At 51.0% G+C, this 18833-nt stretch overlaps 1 protein-coding gene across 4 annotated transcripts in view; it reads right to left on the bottom strand.

Moving 5' to 3' along the window:
* ITSN1 (intersectin 1) overlaps positions 1–18833 on the bottom strand; it is a 106641-nt gene that overhangs the window by 7057 nt on the left and 80751 nt on the right. For 3 of the 4 annotated variants that reach the window (XM_064405199.1, XM_064405192.1, XM_064405186.1), the window contains 7 exons: positions 17717–17838; positions 16169–16283; positions 13460–13651; positions 4985–5106; positions 2862–2968; positions 1810–1993; positions 714–812 (listed from right to left, as the gene is read on the bottom strand). In XM_064405199.1, coding sequence (XP_064261269.1) covers positions 714–812; positions 1810–1993; positions 2862–2968; positions 4985–5106; positions 13460–13651; positions 16169–16283; positions 17717–17838 — 941 coding nt within the window. Of the gene's footprint in view, positions 1–713; positions 813–1809; positions 1994–2861; positions 2969–4984; positions 5107–12720; positions 13240–13459; positions 13652–16168; positions 16284–17716; positions 17839–18833 lie in introns of those variants that run through there. The other variant, XM_064405206.1, reaches the window with a different exon arrangement.

Raw genomic sequence — 18833 nt, forward strand, 5'->3', positions numbered from 1 at the left:
GGCTGCACTGCCAGCAGAGCCAGCCCCACGTTTGTTCTCCTCCTTGACAGACATGAGACATGGGAGACAAACACTCTTTGGGAGCAGCTGGACTGCAGGCCTGCCTGCACAGCCTTTGCACCAGGACGCTGCTGGCTCCTCTGACAGAAGCACACACATTGCAGCCAAATACAGAAATGCAGCCACAACTGCTGAAGGAATCCTTTAAACACCAACATCCAATTCACAATCCCCTGTGAAAGCCTTGGGCCATGCTCCATGGTGTTATTTGGGATGGGAAGTGTTAAGCAACAAGTGGAAGTTAGGAAAGGGCTGTAAATCCTCCAGCAGCATCAGCACAGGGGGAACCTGCAGCAATCCAGGCTCAGCCCGTGGGGAGGGAATGGCTCTGAGGGGAAAGGCAAATATGAGCACAAGGTTGTCTTGTTGCTCCTGTTATCTGAATTTTAAATTTTCTCTCAGCACTTGCTGCCTTCTGGTTCTTTGGGTGCAAGCTTCATCTCTGTTTCAAAGGGAAATATCAAATAATTTTGCCAAAGCCCAAGGAATGATCCCATTTTCTCTACTGGAATTGAGTATTAAAAGAAATCCCACATTCCCAAGCACATCAGAAACCTCACAGTCACAAAGCCTGACACAAATAAAGAAACAACCCTGTAACTGAGGTGTAAGCAAAGCAGCACCAAACCCATCACGTGTGCAAAGGAACGTACATTTTTAATGATTAGTGGGTATCTGGTTACCCGTTGCATAGGCTTTAGTAGAAAACTTGACAGTGGCATTCCTTTACAGCGAGGATCCATTGCTAACCTCTGAAACATTAGAGAGGTAAAATCTGGTTAGTCAGGTGGTTTAACCCCGAGAAGTGAGCTCCTCCAAGAAAGGAAAAGGGAAGGCAATAAATGAGCACCAATCCTCAGCTACATCTGCTCTGACACCTCAACATCAGTAGGAGAACTCCTGGTGGATTTACAACACTTCTTCACCTGCCTTGGCTGGACAAGAATCCCAGGATCACCAGGGCTGGAGGAGCCCTCCAGGATCACCCAGTGCCACCAGCAGCACCCCAAACCCTGTCCCCAGGGGCCATCCAGACTCCTCTGGGACACTCCCAGAGACGGTGACTCCAGCTCAGCCCAAAGCCTGACCACTCTGTGAGGGAAAAAAAATCTTTCTAATTTCTGATCTGAATCTCCCCTGGTGCAAATTGAGGCCATTTCCTCTTGTTCTGTCCCTGTTCCCTGGCAGCAGAGCCCGACCCCCCCGGCTGTCCCCTCCTGCCAGGGACTTGTGCAGAGCCACAAGGGCCCCTGAGCCTCCTTTGCTCCAGCCTCAGCCCCTTCCCAGCTCCTCAGCAATTCTCCAGCCCCTTCCCAGCTCCTCAGCAATTCTCCAGCCCCTTCCCAGCTCCTCAGCAATTCTCCAGCCCCTTCCCAGTTCCCTCAGCAATTCTCCAGCCCCTTCCCAGCTCCCTCAGCAATTCTCCAGCCCCTTCCCAGCTCCTCAGCAATTCTCCAGCCCCTTCCCAGTTCCCTCAGCAATTCTCCAGCCCCTTCCCAGCTCCTCAGCAATTCTCCAGCCCCTTCCCAGCTCCTCAGCAATTCTCCAGCCCCTTCCCAGCTCCTCAGCAATTCTCCAGCCCCTTCCCAGCTCTGTTCCCTGCCCTGGACACGCTCCAGCCCCTCCAGGTCCTTTTTCAAGTGAGTGGCCCAGAAGGGGACCCAGCCCTCGAGGTGGGGCCTCCTTTGCTCAGCAGATCAGCCAGGTGAGAAGATGCCCAGAATTCCCAGGTGTTGCTGCTTCTCCTACCTTGACAAACTCCTTGAAGTCGGGCACTTCATCGGTTTTCTGCTGGATGAGGGCGGCCCCGTTGAGCTGGCAGCTGCAGAAGCGGATGTAGGGCTGCATGTGGGGCAGCTGTGCTGTCAGGATGTCCCCAATCATCTTCACCGGCATCTTCTCCCCAGACATCTTCTTCCTCACCCGCAGGGCCCTGAGCAGCAGCAGGGCACGGGTTGGACAAAGGGCTGGGTTCTTATTCATTATGGACACCCAGAGAGCCACAAATAACCAGCCACAAGATTCACTGCAGGGGTGCAATAAATGAGCAGGCTGCACCCTCAGTGCCTTTCCCTCTCCTGGTCACCCAGCTGCTGCCTGACCTTAATGCAATGCCAGATCACAGGTGAGAGGAAGAGGAGGGTAATTTCCTTTTCTGTTGGCTTAGAAAGAGTTACTGGTGTGTGAGTGAGGCAGGGAAAAGTCCATCACTTTTTAGTCTGGTTTCCTAAGGAAAGGTTCATTGTCACTTGTCCCACAACTTTTCAACCTGTGGGCCATTTTCAAATACATTTTACAAAAAAAAAGGAGATATTACAAAGCTGTAAAATCCCTGCAGGTTCAGTGAAAATTAGCAGCTGAGTAGGGAAAAAAAATAACTTTAATAATGCTTTTGCTTATCAAGGTGCAGGTTTAACTGTGCCCTCACTCAGTTTCCCTGGCAGTGACTTGGGGCAGCAGCACCCAGAGCTTTGGAGAGGGGTGCCCTGGGCACAAACCCTTTGGAAGCAAGTCCTGCCCTGTGGGAAGCCTTGGAAGCCCTGCTCTTCAGGGCAGAGGAGGATTTGCCTTCTGCAGCACTGGAGCCAAGTGACTGCAAATGGCAGGGAACTGCTGGGTTCTTCTCACCAGCTCACAGCAAACACTGCCCCCAGTTTGCTTTGTCCCCAAGGAGGAACACGGGGCCCTGCTGGTTAGGATTTGTGTAAGTGGCAAATGTTTTCATGCAGATAAAAGGAGAGGCAGGGGGAGAGGCCCAGGGTTCTGTTTTTGTGAAGTGTGGGGGATAAAAACCAACTTACTTCAGTAGTTTTATATTGCACATAATCAGCTCCTTCCAATTGACAAAAATCATGGCAACTTCTTTTTCTGTGACCAGCTCAGACTCCATCAGTGGTTTCTGGAAGATCTGGGGAGTGAGAAGAGGCCAGTTAGAGTGCACAGGAAAGTACAGACAGACCCAGCACACCCCATGTCCCTGACATCCGTGGTGTCCCCTGGCATGGCTGGGACTAAGGAGACCTTCAGGTATGAGGGGCTTTAACAGGCAATACTCTGAGTTTGTGGGGTGCTGGGGTTCATTCTGATCTGGATAATGTGTTGGAAACCTGGGAATTTTAGCAGAGCTCTCCTGCAAAAGATCCCTGCATTCCTTTGACAATGCAACTGAAAATAGGTTTTGCTTTGCACTCTTCTATGGAAGACCTGATTTCCCTGAGAGTCCCAAGTTTTGCATATCTTGAACTCTTCTTCAAAAAAGGACCTTGCTTCTCTGTCAAAAGAATTGTCCATAGTTGTCTGTATTAATTCACTTTTTCCCTACCTCTAAACCTAGTCAGAGGAAGGGATAACTGAGCCCCACTGTGAGTGTAGGGAAAGTGCTTCATCCCAGAACATTTGTTTAGGCTTCACAACTTGTACATGAGAATTAACACTGAGAATCAGGAGCAAAAGGGCTTTGCTACAATGACACTTCAAAGATCAGCATTTTGGTGTTGGTAGCACAGGGGATTGCCATGGTTTGCACCCACCCACAGCTATCTGTGTATCTGTATCTGTGTATCTGTATCTGTATCTCTGTATCTGGATCTGTATCTCTGTATCTGTATCTGGATCTGGATCTGGATCTCTGTATCTGGATCTGGATTCTGTATCTGTATCTCTGTATCTGGATCTGTATCTGTATCTCTGTATCTGTATCTCTGTATCTGGATCTGGATCTGTATCTGTATCTCTGTATCTGTATGTGTATCTCTGTATCTGTATCTGTATCTGGATCTGTATCTGTATCTGTATCTCTGTATCTGTATCTGTATCTCTGGATCTGGATCTGTATCTCTGGATCTGGATCTGTATCTCTGGATCTGGATCTGGATCTGGATCTCTGTATCTGGATCTGTATCTCTGTATCTGTATTTCTGTATCTGTATCTGTATCTCTGTATCTGTATCTGTATCTCTGGATCTGGATCTGGATCTCTGTATCTGGATCTGGATCTGGATCTGGGTCTGTATCTCTGTATCTGGATCTGGATCTGTATCTGTATCTCTGTATCTGGATCTGGATCTGGGTCTGTATCTCTGTATCTGGATCTGTATCTATCAATACAGATAAAGGAGGACAGCCCCAGGCAGGCCAGCAGGGCAGTGCAGGATCTTTGCACAGTGCAGGGCTGGCTTGGCTGGGGAGGAGACCCCAAGGCTGCCAAGCTACGCCCCTGTCCCCAGCTGCCCCATCTCTGTCCCCAGTGCCCCCCTGTCCCCAGTGCCCCACCTCTGTCCCCAGTGCCCCACCCCTGTCCCCAGTGCCCCACCTCTGTTCCCGGTGCCCCACCTCTGTCCCCAGTGCCCCACCTCTGTCCCCAGTGCCCCCCTGTCCCCAGTGCCCCACCTCTGTCCCCAGCTGCCCCCCTGTCCCCAGTGCCCCACCTCTGTCCCCAGCTGCCCCTCTGTCACCAGTGCCCCCCCTCTGTCCCCAGTGCCCCCCTGTCCCCAGTGCCCCCCTGTCCCCAGTGCCCCACCTCTGTCCCCAGTGCCCCACCCCTGTCCCCAGTGCCCCCCTGTCCCCAGTGCCCCCCTGTCCCCAGTGCCCCCCCTCTGTCCCCAGTGCCCCCCTGTCCCCAGTGCCCCACCTCTGTCCCCAGTGCCCCCCTGTCCCCAGTGCCCCACCTCTGTCCCCAGTGCCCCTCTGTCCCCAGTGCCCCACCTCTGTCCCCAGTGCCCCACCTCTGTCCCCGGTGCCCCCCTGTCCCCAGTGCCCTCCTGTCCCCAGCTGCCCCACCTCTGTCCCCAGTGCCCCACCCCTGTCCCCAGTGCCCCCCTGTCCCCAGTGCCCCCCTGTCCCCAGTGCCCCCCCTCTGTCCCCAGTGCCCCCCTGTCCCCAGTGCCCCCCTGTCCCCAGTGCCCCCCTGTCCCCAGTGCCCCACCTCTGTCACCAGCTGCAGGTCGGTGACGTAGTTCTCCTCGGTGACGATGAGCTCGTGGATGTAGCCCTGCCTCTTCCTCTCGGTGGGGGTCAGCATGTCCAGCAGGTGCAGGTCTGCACACCCTGCAAGACACAGCAGCAGCATCCTTCAGTGGGGCTGTGGCACAGGGACTGACAGCCACAGCAGCCCAGGAACAGAGCTGCTGCTGCCCTGCTCCCTCCACTGCTGTTCACATGGCACAGCCCCAGCAAAGCTTCATCTCAGTGACTCCAAACATTCCATTTAACACCTTTTTTATGTATTAAAACAAAGGGCATCCCTGTGTGTGAGCTCTTCCCTGGTGGCCAAGCTTAAAGTCTCCCTCACCTCTGCCTGCCCATTCCCAGCCTCTCCCTGGAGGCCCCCCAACCCCTTGGGCTGTGTCATTCCAATCCCACGTGCATGGCTGGCAGTGAAAAAGGGGGAAAGGACTGCATGTGGTGTGAGGAAAGCACAGAGCTGTCCCAGAGGGGATGAGGGAGGAGCTGCAGTGAGGGGCACTTTGGAATGACCCCCTTGGCTGATGGATGGTTCACCTTGAGCCCTCTGCTACAGAAATGCTGCTCAAGAAGGGCCTGCAGGGCCTCTTCCCTTCACACTTCAACTAAAAACTGCTCCCAGATGTTTGAAGGGCCCGAGGCAGGCAATGCAGAGCTCACTGGAGAGCCCCACTGATGTCTGGGCCGAGCCAAGGGCTGCATTTTGTTCTCCTTTCTGTTTGAAAGGTGGGCACTGAGAGCTCCTCTCCCATCACTTCTGTCCTTTCAGTGTTGCAAACCCCCCTTGCATGGATCCCCTCAGATGGGAGGATTTCTATATCTATTCCACAATCTTGAATTTTCTTTTCTACTCTGAATTAGATAAAACATTTAATTCCATTCTTTCTTCTGTAGGCCATTATTTTTCAGCTGAGCTCAATTAAGTCCTTCTGAGATTGGAACACAGAATGTTTTCTTCCAGTTTTTGCTACTTTTCTGCATAAAATACAATGATTTCAAAAAGCTAAGTTGATTTCAAACAGATGGAAAATGTTTGGCTCTAAAAATGATCTATTCAACTATTTTCACACAACCAAAATTCCCCAGTTGAATTTTTTTCCCTCACCCCTCAGCAAATTCAGTATATTCCCCCTGGAAACAAACTTTCCTTATGGAAACATCAGGCCCCAGGTAACTCTTTCAGTTCTTTGCATATCAAGTTAATACTTAGGGAATATTTCCTGCATTTTGAGCTTCCTGAATGGAGCTCAGACAATGCCACTGAGAAGGTCCAGGTGTATCACCAATATTTCCATGGAATACCAGCAACATCTGCTTTATCTGATCTGTGTTCCTGAGAGGGGAATAAAGGATTTGACTCAAAAATAAAATAAAATTTTTAAAAAACCAAAACAAAAAACCAAACCCAAAAAAACAAACCCAGAAAAGGAGATACAGACAGCCAAGGTTGTTTCCTCTCTGACTGTGAAGCTGGGAGCTGGGATCAGGTGGGAAGCAGAGTGACACTGACAAGGCTCCCTGGAGACACAGCCCCTTAAAAGTGCAATTGAAACTTGGAATAAAAAGCAGATGTGGAGAAACATCATCTTTATGCCAAAACAATGAATTTTGGCCCCTTCCAAAAGCCAGAAGTTTGATGTCTCTTGAATAAATGCCTGATTTCAGAGCAGCTTCTTTGGTAAACCACAGGTCTAAGGAACAGCCCCAGTTCTCCCAGTGCTTCATCAGAAGAGAACCAAGTGTTTAATTACTTTTCCTTGGAGAAGTTCTTGTTCAAAGATGTTCAGAATCCTTGGCCTGCAGGTGATTTCCAAGCAGCAAGGCCTTGGAGGGAGCACTGACATTTTGAACAATGAAGCATTTCAGTGGCTCCCTTGGCTGTGAATGGGCTGCTCTGAACCACAACAAACACTCTGCTTTTGGCTGTGAAGTATTTGGGGAAAAAAGAATCTGAAATCTGAGCAGAACATCCCAAAGAGACTTTCCTGGTAGGAGATTTCTTTGTGAGGTGCACAAGTAGAGAGATTTTTCTTGTCTTTCTATTAAGAACCCTGAAGAAGAACTGGATTCCTTTCCAGGTGGGAATGTCTGGCTCCTTCTTCATGGATGCCAAAGAACTTTGGTGAAGTGGATTCCACAGATCACAGAATCAGGGAATGGTTTGGGTTTGGACCTCAGAGCCCACCCAGTGCCACCCTGCCATGGCAGGGACACCTTCCCCTGTGCCAGGCTGCTCCAGCCCCAGTGCCCAGCCTGGCCTTGGGCACTGCCAGGGATCCAGGGGCAGCCCCAGCTGCTCTGGGCAATTCTTTGTTTCAATGCAGTAAAGCCAGGGAAGGATGGGGAAATGACAATAATTAACTTGGTTTGTTCTCAGGAGGCTGAATCCAGGAATTCTGCCATTCTGGACTTGGAGGACCAATAGACAAATGCTGGAACTGCAAATCTGTGCCTTGACCTCCCAGCAGCACAGTCCCTGCAGATTAATGGCCTCCAGAAATACAAAAAATCACTTCAAATCCTTTGTACAGAGTAAAGATGTTGTTCCTCCTCCTTACTAAGTCAGCCCTGAAGGTCTGGGTCTCCCCAGGACAAACACTGAACCTAAAAGAAGATGCTGCTTTTTGGGAAGGGAGGTTCTGCTGTGGAAATCACTGATCCACATCCATGGCCACAGCTGCTGGTTCCTTTTCACTTGGGGAGGTTTTCTAAGCAGGGCCACTGCCAGATTTCCCTGTCAGCCTCGTGCTGGCCCAGGCTGCAGGGACAAGGTCACAGGAGACAGGAATTGTCCTGTCACAGGGGAGCAGGAGCAGGCAAAATGATGGCACAGTTTTCCTCCAAATCCTTAAGGAGAAAGGAACAGCACACCAGGAGAGCACCTCTTCACTCAGGTAAATTAATTCACAAATCCCAAATCCCCGGGGCTGGCACAGCCCTGCCAGCCCAGGCAGTGCCAGCTGTGCCCCACAGCCACCTTGTCCCCAGCCCAGAGCACTCAGTGCCACCTGCAGGGGACACCTGCAGGGATGGGCACTGCCAAGCTCCCTGGGCAGCCCCTGCCAAGGCCTGAGCACCCTTTCCATGGGCAAATTCCTGCTGCTGGCCCAGCTGAGCCTGCCCTGGCCCAGCCTGAGGCCGTTCCCTCTGCTCCTGTCCCTGTTCCCTGGAGCAGAGCCCGACCCCCCCGGCTGTCCCCTCCTGCCAGGGACTTGTGCAGAGCCACAAGGGCCCCTGAGCCTCCTTTGCTCCAGCCTCAGCCCCTTCCCAGCTCCTCAGCAATTCTCCAGCCCCTTCCCAGCTCCTCAGCAATTCTCCAGCCCCTTCCCAGCTCCTCAGCAATTCTCCAGCCCCTTCCCAGCTCCTCAGCAATTCTCCAGCCCCTTCCCAGCTCCCTTCCCTGCCCTGGACTCCTCCAGCCCCTCCAGGTCTCTCCTGCAGGAGCAGGACTGGACACAGCCCCTGAGGGGCCTCTCAGTGCTGAGTTATTTAAATCACAGCATTTCAACATTCAGCTTTCTCAGCACCTGTTTCAGATGCAGCCAATTCCCCCTAAATCTCCTGGGATGGACCCTGCACTGAGAGGCCACCCCAGGCTTTTGGTGAGGACACTGGGATCAAACAGATCTCTGCATCTCAAGCATCTGCAATGCCCAACCCCATTTCTCAGCTATTTTCAATCATTTCAGCAGCTCTGGAATTTCAGTTCCTCTCAGAGCAGAGCATTCCCTCTGAGGTGCAGGGAAGGAGCAGGAAACCAATCTGGGCAGTCCCACTGGCAAAACCTGCAGCATTATTTAAGGGTGGAAGTGCCCTCTCTGGAATGCTCAATGTTTGGATGAGTTCACTCCTGGTGCTCCAACCTCAGCCATTCCACGAGTCACTGATTCTACCAATGCTGCTTGGGGACAGTAAAATCCCCCATGAGAGGGCAAGAATGCATCCAAAAATGTAAATCACAGAGTTAAGCAAGGCCTGAAATGGTGAGAACACATCAGGAAATAAAACCTCACCTCTGGGTTGTGCCCAGGGCCTGTCTGAGTCCCTGGCACTCAGGGCACAGGAGCAGCAGCCACAGTCCAGGCAGAAGGGCCTGCACAGCCCATTCCACAGGGAATTCCATAAATACAGGTGCTGTGCAGGCACTTCACTTGGAACCAGGAATGGAGGAATCAAATGCAGTATTTTAAATGTTCCAACCTCTTATCAAACAGCATTTTATCATTTTTTCACTTTCATTTGGCAGAGGGACAGCTCTGAGCTCTGCTCCTGTGACCTGACAGCCCCCAGGGAGCAGCTGGAGCTGTGCCAGAGGGATTTAGGGTGGGTTTTAGGGAAAGGCTCTTCCCCAGAGGTGCTGGCACTGCCCAGGGAATGGGCACGGCCCCGAGGCTGCCAGAGCTCCAGGAGCCTTTGGCCAGCGCTGCCAGGGGTGCCCAGGCTGGGCTGGGGGGTCTGGGCAGGGCAGGGCTGGCACTGGGGGGTCCCTGGGGGTCCCCCCAGCTCAGTTCGAGTGCTTTGCTCACTGAAGTCCCCAGGTGGGCACTGAAGTCTTGCTGAAAACCATTTTCATTTGAGCTCCAGGACAATGTCCTGACAGCCAAAGGTCACCTCAGCCCCGTGTTTAGCCAAGGAGCCCTTTGTGACCCTGCCCTCTGTGTCATTCCACTGCTGCAGTAATATTTGGGGAATATTGGTCCTGAATCTACTGAAGTTGCCCAAATTAAAGTTAAAAACAAGTCATTTGTCACAAATTAAAGTTAAAAACAAGTCATTTGTCATCTGAATTTACTGCACAGAAGTTGCTATTTAACAAGTGAAATAGCTGAGTCAATAACCACTAAGAACTAAAAGTGCTTTGAAACCAGAGAACAAAACCAGAGTTTCAGTGATTTTGCTTATGGGAATAAAATATGCTCAGTGAGCTCATGGGGACAGAAAGTGAAGCCACTAAAGCTCCAAAAGAATTGAGGTTTAAATAAAACTGATCCTGGATATAAAGGAAATGTTCTTGATAAACCTACATTTCAGATTTAGAGTTGACTTGGACAGATTTCAAGTATTGAAAAGAACAAATTCTCTGAAAGAACATCCATGGGAATTCTTTGTCAGCAGTTGAATACAGAAGGAATTCCCACAAACAGTAAAAAGAGTGAAGAATAAAATCCAGCAGCACTGGCAGCCTCTGGAATTCCAGTCTCCTCTCCATCCCTCAAGTGACAATTCCTGTGCAAGGGGAGAAGGCACCTGGCACAGGGAAGTGAAGACAAAGAACCAATTCCCAGAATGCCAAAGAGCCAATTCCCAGGATGATTTGGCTGGGAAGGGATTTTAAGGATCACCCAGTGCCACCCAGCCATGGCAGGGACACCTTCCCCTGTGCCAGGCTGCTCCAGCCCCAGTGCCCAGCCTGGCCTTGGGCACTGCCAGGGATCCAGGGCAGCCCCAGCTGCTCTGGGCACTGCCAGACTCCCTTTCTCATACAGACATATTTATATATTTATATATATTGGTATCCATAAAGACAAGTAAAGCAGACACTGCTGCCTGCAGCTCAGGGAGAGTCCCTGATGAGGAGGAAGAGGGTGAAACCCTCCCTGCTGATCCAGCAGAGCATCCTTAGGGACTCAGGGAGGAAATGAACAATTCAGGGATTTCAACACTTAAGCCCCAAGGGAGTGTCTGTGTCTGGGACTCTGCACGTGGGATTCATTTTGCTCTTCTGCCTGAGGGGTCCTGGCACCAGCAGTGCCTCGTGGGTGTTCAGCTGGGCCAGCAGCAGGAATTTGCCCATGGAAAGGGTGCTCAGGCCTTGGCAGGGGCTGCCCAGGGAGCTTGGCAGTGCCCATCCCTGCAGGTGTCCCCTGCAGGTGGCACTGAGTGCTCTGGGCTGGGGACAAGGTGGCCATGGGGCACAGCTGGCACTGCCTGGGCTGGCAGGGCTGTGCCAGCCCCGGGGATTTGGGATTCCCTGTGAGTCACAGAGGGAACCCCAACCTGCTCCTCCCAGGACTGCAGTGTCCCCAAGGGCAGAGCTTTCAGCCCAGTCAGTTTTTCAACCCAGCAGCTCAGGATGGGCAAAGAGGGAGAGGCTCTCGTTCAGATGTCACTCAATGCACAAAACACTGACACTGGAGTCAAAGCTGGCTCCATCCCCTCAGACAGCTCTGAAAATCACAAGTGGGATGTGCTGCTCCATTTCTGCAGTTGTCAGCAAGTGGCCATGATGGAGAATTATTTTTTATGGTAGAAATGAAAGATGTATTACTATTTAAATACTGTCCTAAAAAGAAGGGAAATCTGAGCTGTTGTGCATATTTTGAGACTTGAGCTTCTGGCATAAAACACATCCCAAAACCAGGAAAACCCATGGCAAACCAAGAAAGAATATTTCATTTATCTATTAAAAGAACACCAAAATCCACTGATTGGCACCACATAGAAACCCTGGGCAGGGAATCAGAGAATCCCAGAACATCCTGAGCTGGGAGGGACTCACCAGGAGTCCAAGGACACGCCAGCAATGCCCCCCTGAGCCAGAGGGGCAGAGGCTGCAGGAGCAGTGATGAATCTGAGCCCTGAGAGTGAGAGCACGTCCCAGGGAGCCAGGCTGGTGTCCCTGGGGGGGCACGGGGCTCCGGGCTGGGCTGGGCCAAACCCTCGGGGGAGCTCAGCTGAGCCAGCAACGAGACAACAACAAACACTGTCGGCCTCTTTTGTACGAAGGATTTAATTCTCTATACATGGAACTAATCGGAAAGGCTGGATTACAGTTGTTAAAGCTGCAGGTTTTTATATATTTATATAATTTACATTCATAGTGATGAAATACTGAAGTGCAACTGAGTAAGGAGCTTCACTTGTCCTTTGCACCGCAGGACGGGTCGGGAGGGGAGCTGGGCTGGGAGTGCCACGGGCTGCCAGCAGGAGCTGGGGGACAGAGGGACACGGAAGCAGGACTCTGTGTAACCCCGTGGGAAATCATTAGTAGCAGGGCTCTGTTGTGCTGAGGCATTGGGAGGGGGCACTGCCAGCACTTTCAGCAAGAGCCGGGCGCTAACGGAGACGGGCACGGCTGCAGCACAGCCACAGCTCCACCTCACATTCACCTGTGAAACTCCACAGTCTGCTTTAAAAAATGTAAACATCGGAAATGAATCGCAGGGAGAGAGTTCTATACATTCGTTCTTGTCAGGAAAATGACTCGTTCAGGTGGGGCTCCACAGAAAGCACAGCTGAGCAGCCCGAGTGGCGTCCCTGCGGAATTTGGGAATTCTGGCAGCCCCGGGAGGGAACATTGCACCCATTTCTGACCCATTTTGGGAATGTGACACCCCGAGGGACAGACACAAACTGGGCTGCTCGCTCACTGTTTGCAGCTACACAAAATGTGCAAAATCAAATGAAGAGAGCTGGGTAAAACCCCTCCAGGTTTGCCTCTGGCACGGGAGGAGGGCGCTCCCCTCCCCACAATGGTTACACACTCAACAACAACACCTGTTACAACAGTACAGTAACTACAACAAAACACCTGGAACTGGGCACATTGAAACTTCCTTAAACTGATTTGAACTCCTTCTGTTCTTTTGTAATTAAAAAAAAAAGAAAAAAAAAAGAAAATTAAAATAATAAAAAAAAGACACATTGACAACACTGGACAAGTGAACAATAAAAAAGAAAGATACATAAAGTCTCCAATTCATGGACATTTGGAACAATTTTAATAGCACATGCAGCATTCCTTGATAGTGGGTCTTTTTGCACAAACAAAATTGCAATGAAGAAATTAAATTTATACTTTTCCTTTAAAAGGCTAGAATATATCTTTAAAAAATAATTTTTAAAACTACCAAAAGCACCTGTGCAAAGGTGGAAAAATTAGTTTGGTAACTCTGAAAGCCACAAAAGGACCCACTATCCTCTGATTTTTATTTTTTTTTAGTGTGTGTGTTTTTGTTTTGTTTTTTTTTTTGTTTGTTTTGAATCAGTTTAATTTTGTCGGTAATTAACTCAACCGTTGCGATTCCATGCAACTAAATGTCAAATGAGGTAAAACTGCTGTGCAGTGTGTTCTTGACTCAGAAGGCAGTAGGTGATCATGCTGGAAGGCACATGATCAAGGCTGCATCTCCCTCCATCCCTCTGGGCACTGCTATGGGATAGTGGGTCTCTTTGAGGACTTTCAAGCCTGAGTGGGGGATGGACAACATATGATTCCTAGAAAAAGGAGGAAAACAACACATAAGCAAAACAAAACAATGAGCAAATTCAAGCTGGGGAAATGAGGCAGGCGTGGCGAGGCATGGAGCAAAAATGATGGGAGGGGGGGGGAACGTGCTGGGCGGGATGGGAACGAAACCAACCAAACACAGCGGGGACAGAAGGTCTTCAAAGAGCCCGGGGGCCCGGGGCCGGGGGACACGCCAGGGACACTCACACTGCTGGCTCGGGTCCGTGTCCGTGGTCAGCTTCACGTAGTTGGAGGGGAAGAGCCCCACGTGGCCGTTGACCTCCCCCTTCCACCAGTCGGGGTCCTCCCTGTTGAGCACGGTGATGATCTGGCCCTTGCTGAAGGCCAGCTCGTCGTCGTTCTGCGCGCTGTAGTCGTACATGCCGATCACCTGGCACACTGAGGGGGACAGGGGTCACTGGGGGCTGCAGCCACCCCCCAGAGCAGCCCGGAGCCACCCTGCCCTGCCCAGAGCCCCCAGCCCCAGCCTGGGCATCCCAAAGGCTCCTGGAGCTCCGGCAGCCTCGGGGCTGTGCCCATTCCCTGGGCAGCCTCTGGGGAAGAGCCTTTCCCTGCCCTGCAGCCTGCCCACAGGCAGAGGTCACCTCTGGACATTGCCCATGGCTCAGGACAGCTCCACAGAATTCCCAGAATCCCAGAATGCCCAGGTTGGGAGAGCCCTTCCAGCCCATGGAGCCCAGCCCAGCCCCAGCAGCTCAGCTGAGCCCTGGCCCCCAGTGCCACATCCAGGCTTTGTTAAACCCCCCCAGGGATGGGGACTGCACCCCCTCCCCGGGCAGCCATTCCAGAGCTTTATCCCCTTGCTGGAAAAACTCTTTGCTGATCCCAGCCTGGATTCCCTGGGTGCAGTGCAGGCTGTGAGCTCTGGCTGTGCCAGTGCTGCTGCAGACAGAGCCCAGCCCCAGCTGAGCACAGGCACCTTCCAGGAGCTGGGCAGGGTGAGGAGGGCACCCCTGAGTCTCCTTTTCTCCAGGGGAGCCCCCCCAGCTCCCTCAGGGCTCCTCTCAGGGTTGGTGTTCAAGCCCACTTGAGCACCCAGGACCCTGCAGTGACCAGAGCCCATCCTGGGGCTCAGCTCAGCCCCCCCAAACTGACTCCAGGGGTTTACAAATCCCAAAGAATTTCATGGAATCCCAGCAGGGCTTGGGTTGAAGGGACCTTAAAGCCCATCCAGTGCCACCCCTGCCATGGGCAGGGACACCTTCCACTGCCTCAGGGTGCTCCAACCTGCCCTGGGACCCCCCCACTGGTCAGTGGACAGGAAAACCTGGGACACATTGGAACTTCCACTACTGGAAGCTGCATATTCCATAAGAAAGCCAATGGTGATGCCTTTGTTGTCCCAGTGAGGTTTTCAGAACAAAAAAATCTCGGGAAATACAAGAGAAAATGAACAGAGCTGGACAAAAGCATCCCAGGCCATCCAGGCACCCAGGACTGGCTCCAGCAGGGATTTTCTGTTCCCTTGCAGTGGAACTCATCCAGCCTCAGAATGCAGCTGGTTCTGCTCACTTCTGACAAAGCAGCTCCCTGGATTCTCTGAAGCAGCAGGACTGTTTAGTTAAATAAAGAATCCCCTCTATTTCTCTGCTCTTTTCTCTTTGCCAGGGCTTCTGGTTTTCCCACCAGACATCAGGCTTGCATTAATGAGCCTTGCTGGCAGGTTCTCTCCAGGGGATTAATCCTAAAATTTGCTTTGATTTTCATCCTTGTACCAAGCCAGCAACTTATTTCAATTTGCCAAACAGCTTTTCCTTTTTTTTTTTTTAATTACAGATTAATTAAGATTTTGATGTTCTGAAAGAAGTGCTAAAATTTTCTTCTGCAAAATGTAGCATGTGGGGAAAGTCCCAGATTGTCAAACATGAAATAATTTCAAAAATATATCAAAATAAATCTCATCCTCTTTCCTTGTAAAAGGTTGTGTCTCAATGCTGAGTTGCCATTCCAAACCTGAATTCCAAGAGGCTTTAGAGAAGCATTTGCTGGATCTTTGTAACAACCACAAGCAGCACCAGGGGATGGGCTCTGGGAAGGCCCCTCAGGCTGGGATTCTGTGGAATGTTCCTTTCTGTGGCTCCTGTGTCCCCCCAAAGCTCAGAGCAGAGGAAAGGTCCCTCCCCACGGGGGTTTGTCCCTCTTCACCTCAGACCTGGAGGAGAGGAGCCTCAGGGGCCAGCCCTGGAGCCTCCTGAGCCTCTGCAGCTCCTGGGATGGGATGGGGATGGAGACACATCCAGAGCTCCTGTCCCACAGCCAGGGATGGGCTGGGCTGGGCTGGTTTGGGGGATGGAGGAACACCCCAGAGCTCAGAGCCCCTGTCCCACAGTCAGGGATGGGATGGAATGGGATGGGGATGGGATGGGGAGGGGATGGGATGGGATGCAGGAACATCCCAGATCTCCTGTCCCACAGTCAGGGCAGGGATGGGATGGACTGGGATGATTTGGGGCATGCAGGAACACCCAGAGCTCCTGTCCCACAGTTAGGGATGGGATGGGATGGGCAGGGATGAGATGGGAATGCAGGAACACCCCAAGGCTCAGAGCCCCTGTTCCACAGTCAGGAATGGGATGGGATGGGATGGGATGGGATGGGATGGGATGGGATGGGGAATGCAGGAACACCCCAGATCTCCTGTCCCACAGTCAGGGCAGGACAGGGCAGGGCAGGGGTGGGATGGGTTATGGGATGGGCAGGGATGTTTTGGGGGATGCAGGAATGCCCCAGATCTCCTGTCCCACAGTTAGGGATGGGATGGGATGGGATGGGCAGGGATGTTTTGGGGGTTGCAGGAACGCCCCAGAGGCTCTGGAGCACCGCACCCCTCCCAGCTGAAGGCCCAGCACGGGCACAGCAGGCAGGCCAGGGGTGCCAGGGGCAGGCAGGGCTCACCTGAGGGTGCTGCAGGCCTGGGCAGCTCGGTGGGGGTGCTCTTGCTGGTGCCAGGGCTCAGCAGCTTGACGTAGTTGGCCGGGAACCAGCCGATCTGGCGCTTCTTGCCGCGCGCCTGCGGAGACAGCGGCGCTCAGCGGGGCCCTGCCAGGCTCCAGGGCCCTGCAGCTGCCCAGCCTGGGGAAAGGCTTGGGGGGGAAATCCCAGCTGGTCTGGGCCGTTATACATCAGTGGTGCAATGCTAACACAGAATCTGAGCAGTATTTCTGATTAAACACTCCATTGCTACGTTCGTTACATTAAATTTGATCCCCGGGTTGTGACAGTTTCAGCAGAGATTCAGAATCCAAATCTCCTCTTTTCTTTTACAGGAACATATCCAAGCTTTTCAATGCCCTGTGTCACCAAAGCAGGAAACCTCATCCTGTTGTCTCCCCAAATCCAATGCCCATTGCAAATCAAATCCATGAAAATTCCTTGCAGTAAGAAAGGTTCTTCCAGAACTTTGAATCCCAGCTCCCAACTCCATCTCAAGAAAGATTTTAACTGTTTATTCTGTTTGTGTTAGAATAAGGTGGGCATTTTGGGCAAGGAGAATTTTGCCTCTAAAAAACAGATTGTTAAATTTGGTGGAAAAGAAGTCACCTAAAGGATTTACTATTCTTGAACTACTTTCTTCTCTGTCTAAACCTTTACTGAAAATACTTGATCTAAAGTCTATTTAGGTAATTTGAACACTGCATTAATGCTTAAATGCTTAATGCTAAAAACATTTGCCTTATTTTCCCTCCACTCTGACTCCCAAGTGTGGAGCAGCAGAATAAAAAGAACAGTCAGGGATTTTTTACAAAATAAAACCCAATTGTAAACCACATGTAAGCATCTAAATTACACAGGAGCATTTACACAACCGAGTTGTTTCAGAGCCTCCCAGCAGCTGCTCAGTGAAAACTGTGGCAGCTCCTGCCCAGAGAAGTTTCTTTTCTGACTTAAAATACATTTAATGGAGACTCTTTAAAGTCCAGGTTATTGAGAAAAAACCCCACAGGGATTCTGGAAGAGGATCTCCCCACAAAAAATGAAAAAAAATATCACCAGGAAAGGCAAAAAGGGCAGGTACAGAGTTAAAGAGAACTGAATTAGTCTGAGATCTGCACTGCACATTAAACCAGTGGCATTGTTCCACCTCAAATTCCCTGCTAAAAACCCCAAACCAAGCAGAGCCTCCTTCAATTGACAGAATTGTCAAATTCTGCTCTCAAAAACACCTGGGAGGGCCCAAAGCAGCCCTGAGCCCCCTCCCTGCTGAGCTCCTGCTGCTCTCCTGCCCCAAAGCCAGGTGTGGGTGCTCCTGAAATGTATTTTATGTGTTTTATGTGTTTTATGTATTTTATGTGTTTTGTGTATTTTATGTGTTTTACTGGCAACTGCTGCACTGCAGAACCTTGTCAGATTTATTTCTCATTGACACATTCAGCATCCTGAACTCCTAAAAAAACTTTTTTTTTTTAAGTGGGATTTTACTAGGAAAAAAATAAAGGAACTAACTTGGAGCTCTCCTTCCCACCAACCACCTGGATTCTTCTTTCTGATGAGAATCAACTGGCCAGGAGCAAGAGTCAGCTGTTCTGGGCCTGTTGCTGTGTAAGAGGCAATAACTTGGGCAATTTCTGTTGAAGCAGAGGAGGAAAGAAAAGGTTAATTTGAAAAAAAATCTGAGCACATTTTATCCAACATTAATTCTGCTATAAGACTGTGCTGTTATTCCTTTCCATCAAATTGTTATGGATTTATATTTTCATGAATACATGTGGTAATTGTAAAATAAATGAGAGGTTCAGAGCACTATAGGAATAAATAAGTAATAAACCAGAGGTGCAGCAGCTCTGTGGTAGGAGATCAAAAATGTTTGAAATGGAGAATAATAATGACAATGATAATAATAATAGGAACTGTACAGCTCTTAAAATCCAGTGTTTTCCAGTAAATACACCTTTGCACTGAGCTCCCTGAGGAGAGGAGACACATCAATGACAAAATAATGAAATTATTTTGTCATTGATGCAAATTAAGGCTGGCAGAGAATTTCTCAGCAGCTGGCCCCAAAAGGAATGTTTTCCAAAGCAGCAAAGAGGATTTCCCTGGAAATCTCTGCTCCCTCCAGCACGAGGGGACACAGAGCAGCTGGGAGCTGACACTTCCAGGGAATCACCCCAAGCTGGGCTGGAGTTTCCCCTGCCCCACAGGGCCTGTGGAACAATTCTGGTCCCCACAGGCTAGCCCAGGGCTGGACCCAAGGAGCTGCAGGAATTGTGGTGTCCCCCCAAAGGCTCAGCCTGTCCCCAGGCCATGTGCAGGGTGAGTTTAACACTCCCAAAGAGGGGCTGCTGCTGCTGGAGCTTCCTGAGGGATCAGGAGAGTCACTCAGCCCCCAGGGATTCCTTCCAAGGGCAGCTGGGGCAGAGGAACCCACAAACCATGGAAGGTTGGAACTCAGGGAGGCTTTGCTGCAGGGAAGACACAGAGAGTTGAAATGGAAATGATCAAATGATTGATGTGAGATTTAGAAGGAAAGGAGCAGTAGGAACATTAGAAATGATCAGAGAAGCAACTGAGACACAGATGAGCAGCATGAGGAGGAAGAGGAGCAGCCCAAGGGCACTGC

This window comes from Passer domesticus, chromosome 2 (genome assembly GCF_036417665.1).
Source record: "Passer domesticus isolate bPasDom1 chromosome 2, bPasDom1.hap1, whole genome shotgun sequence".
Classification (NCBI taxonomy): domain Eukaryota; kingdom Metazoa; phylum Chordata; class Aves; order Passeriformes; family Passeridae; genus Passer; species Passer domesticus.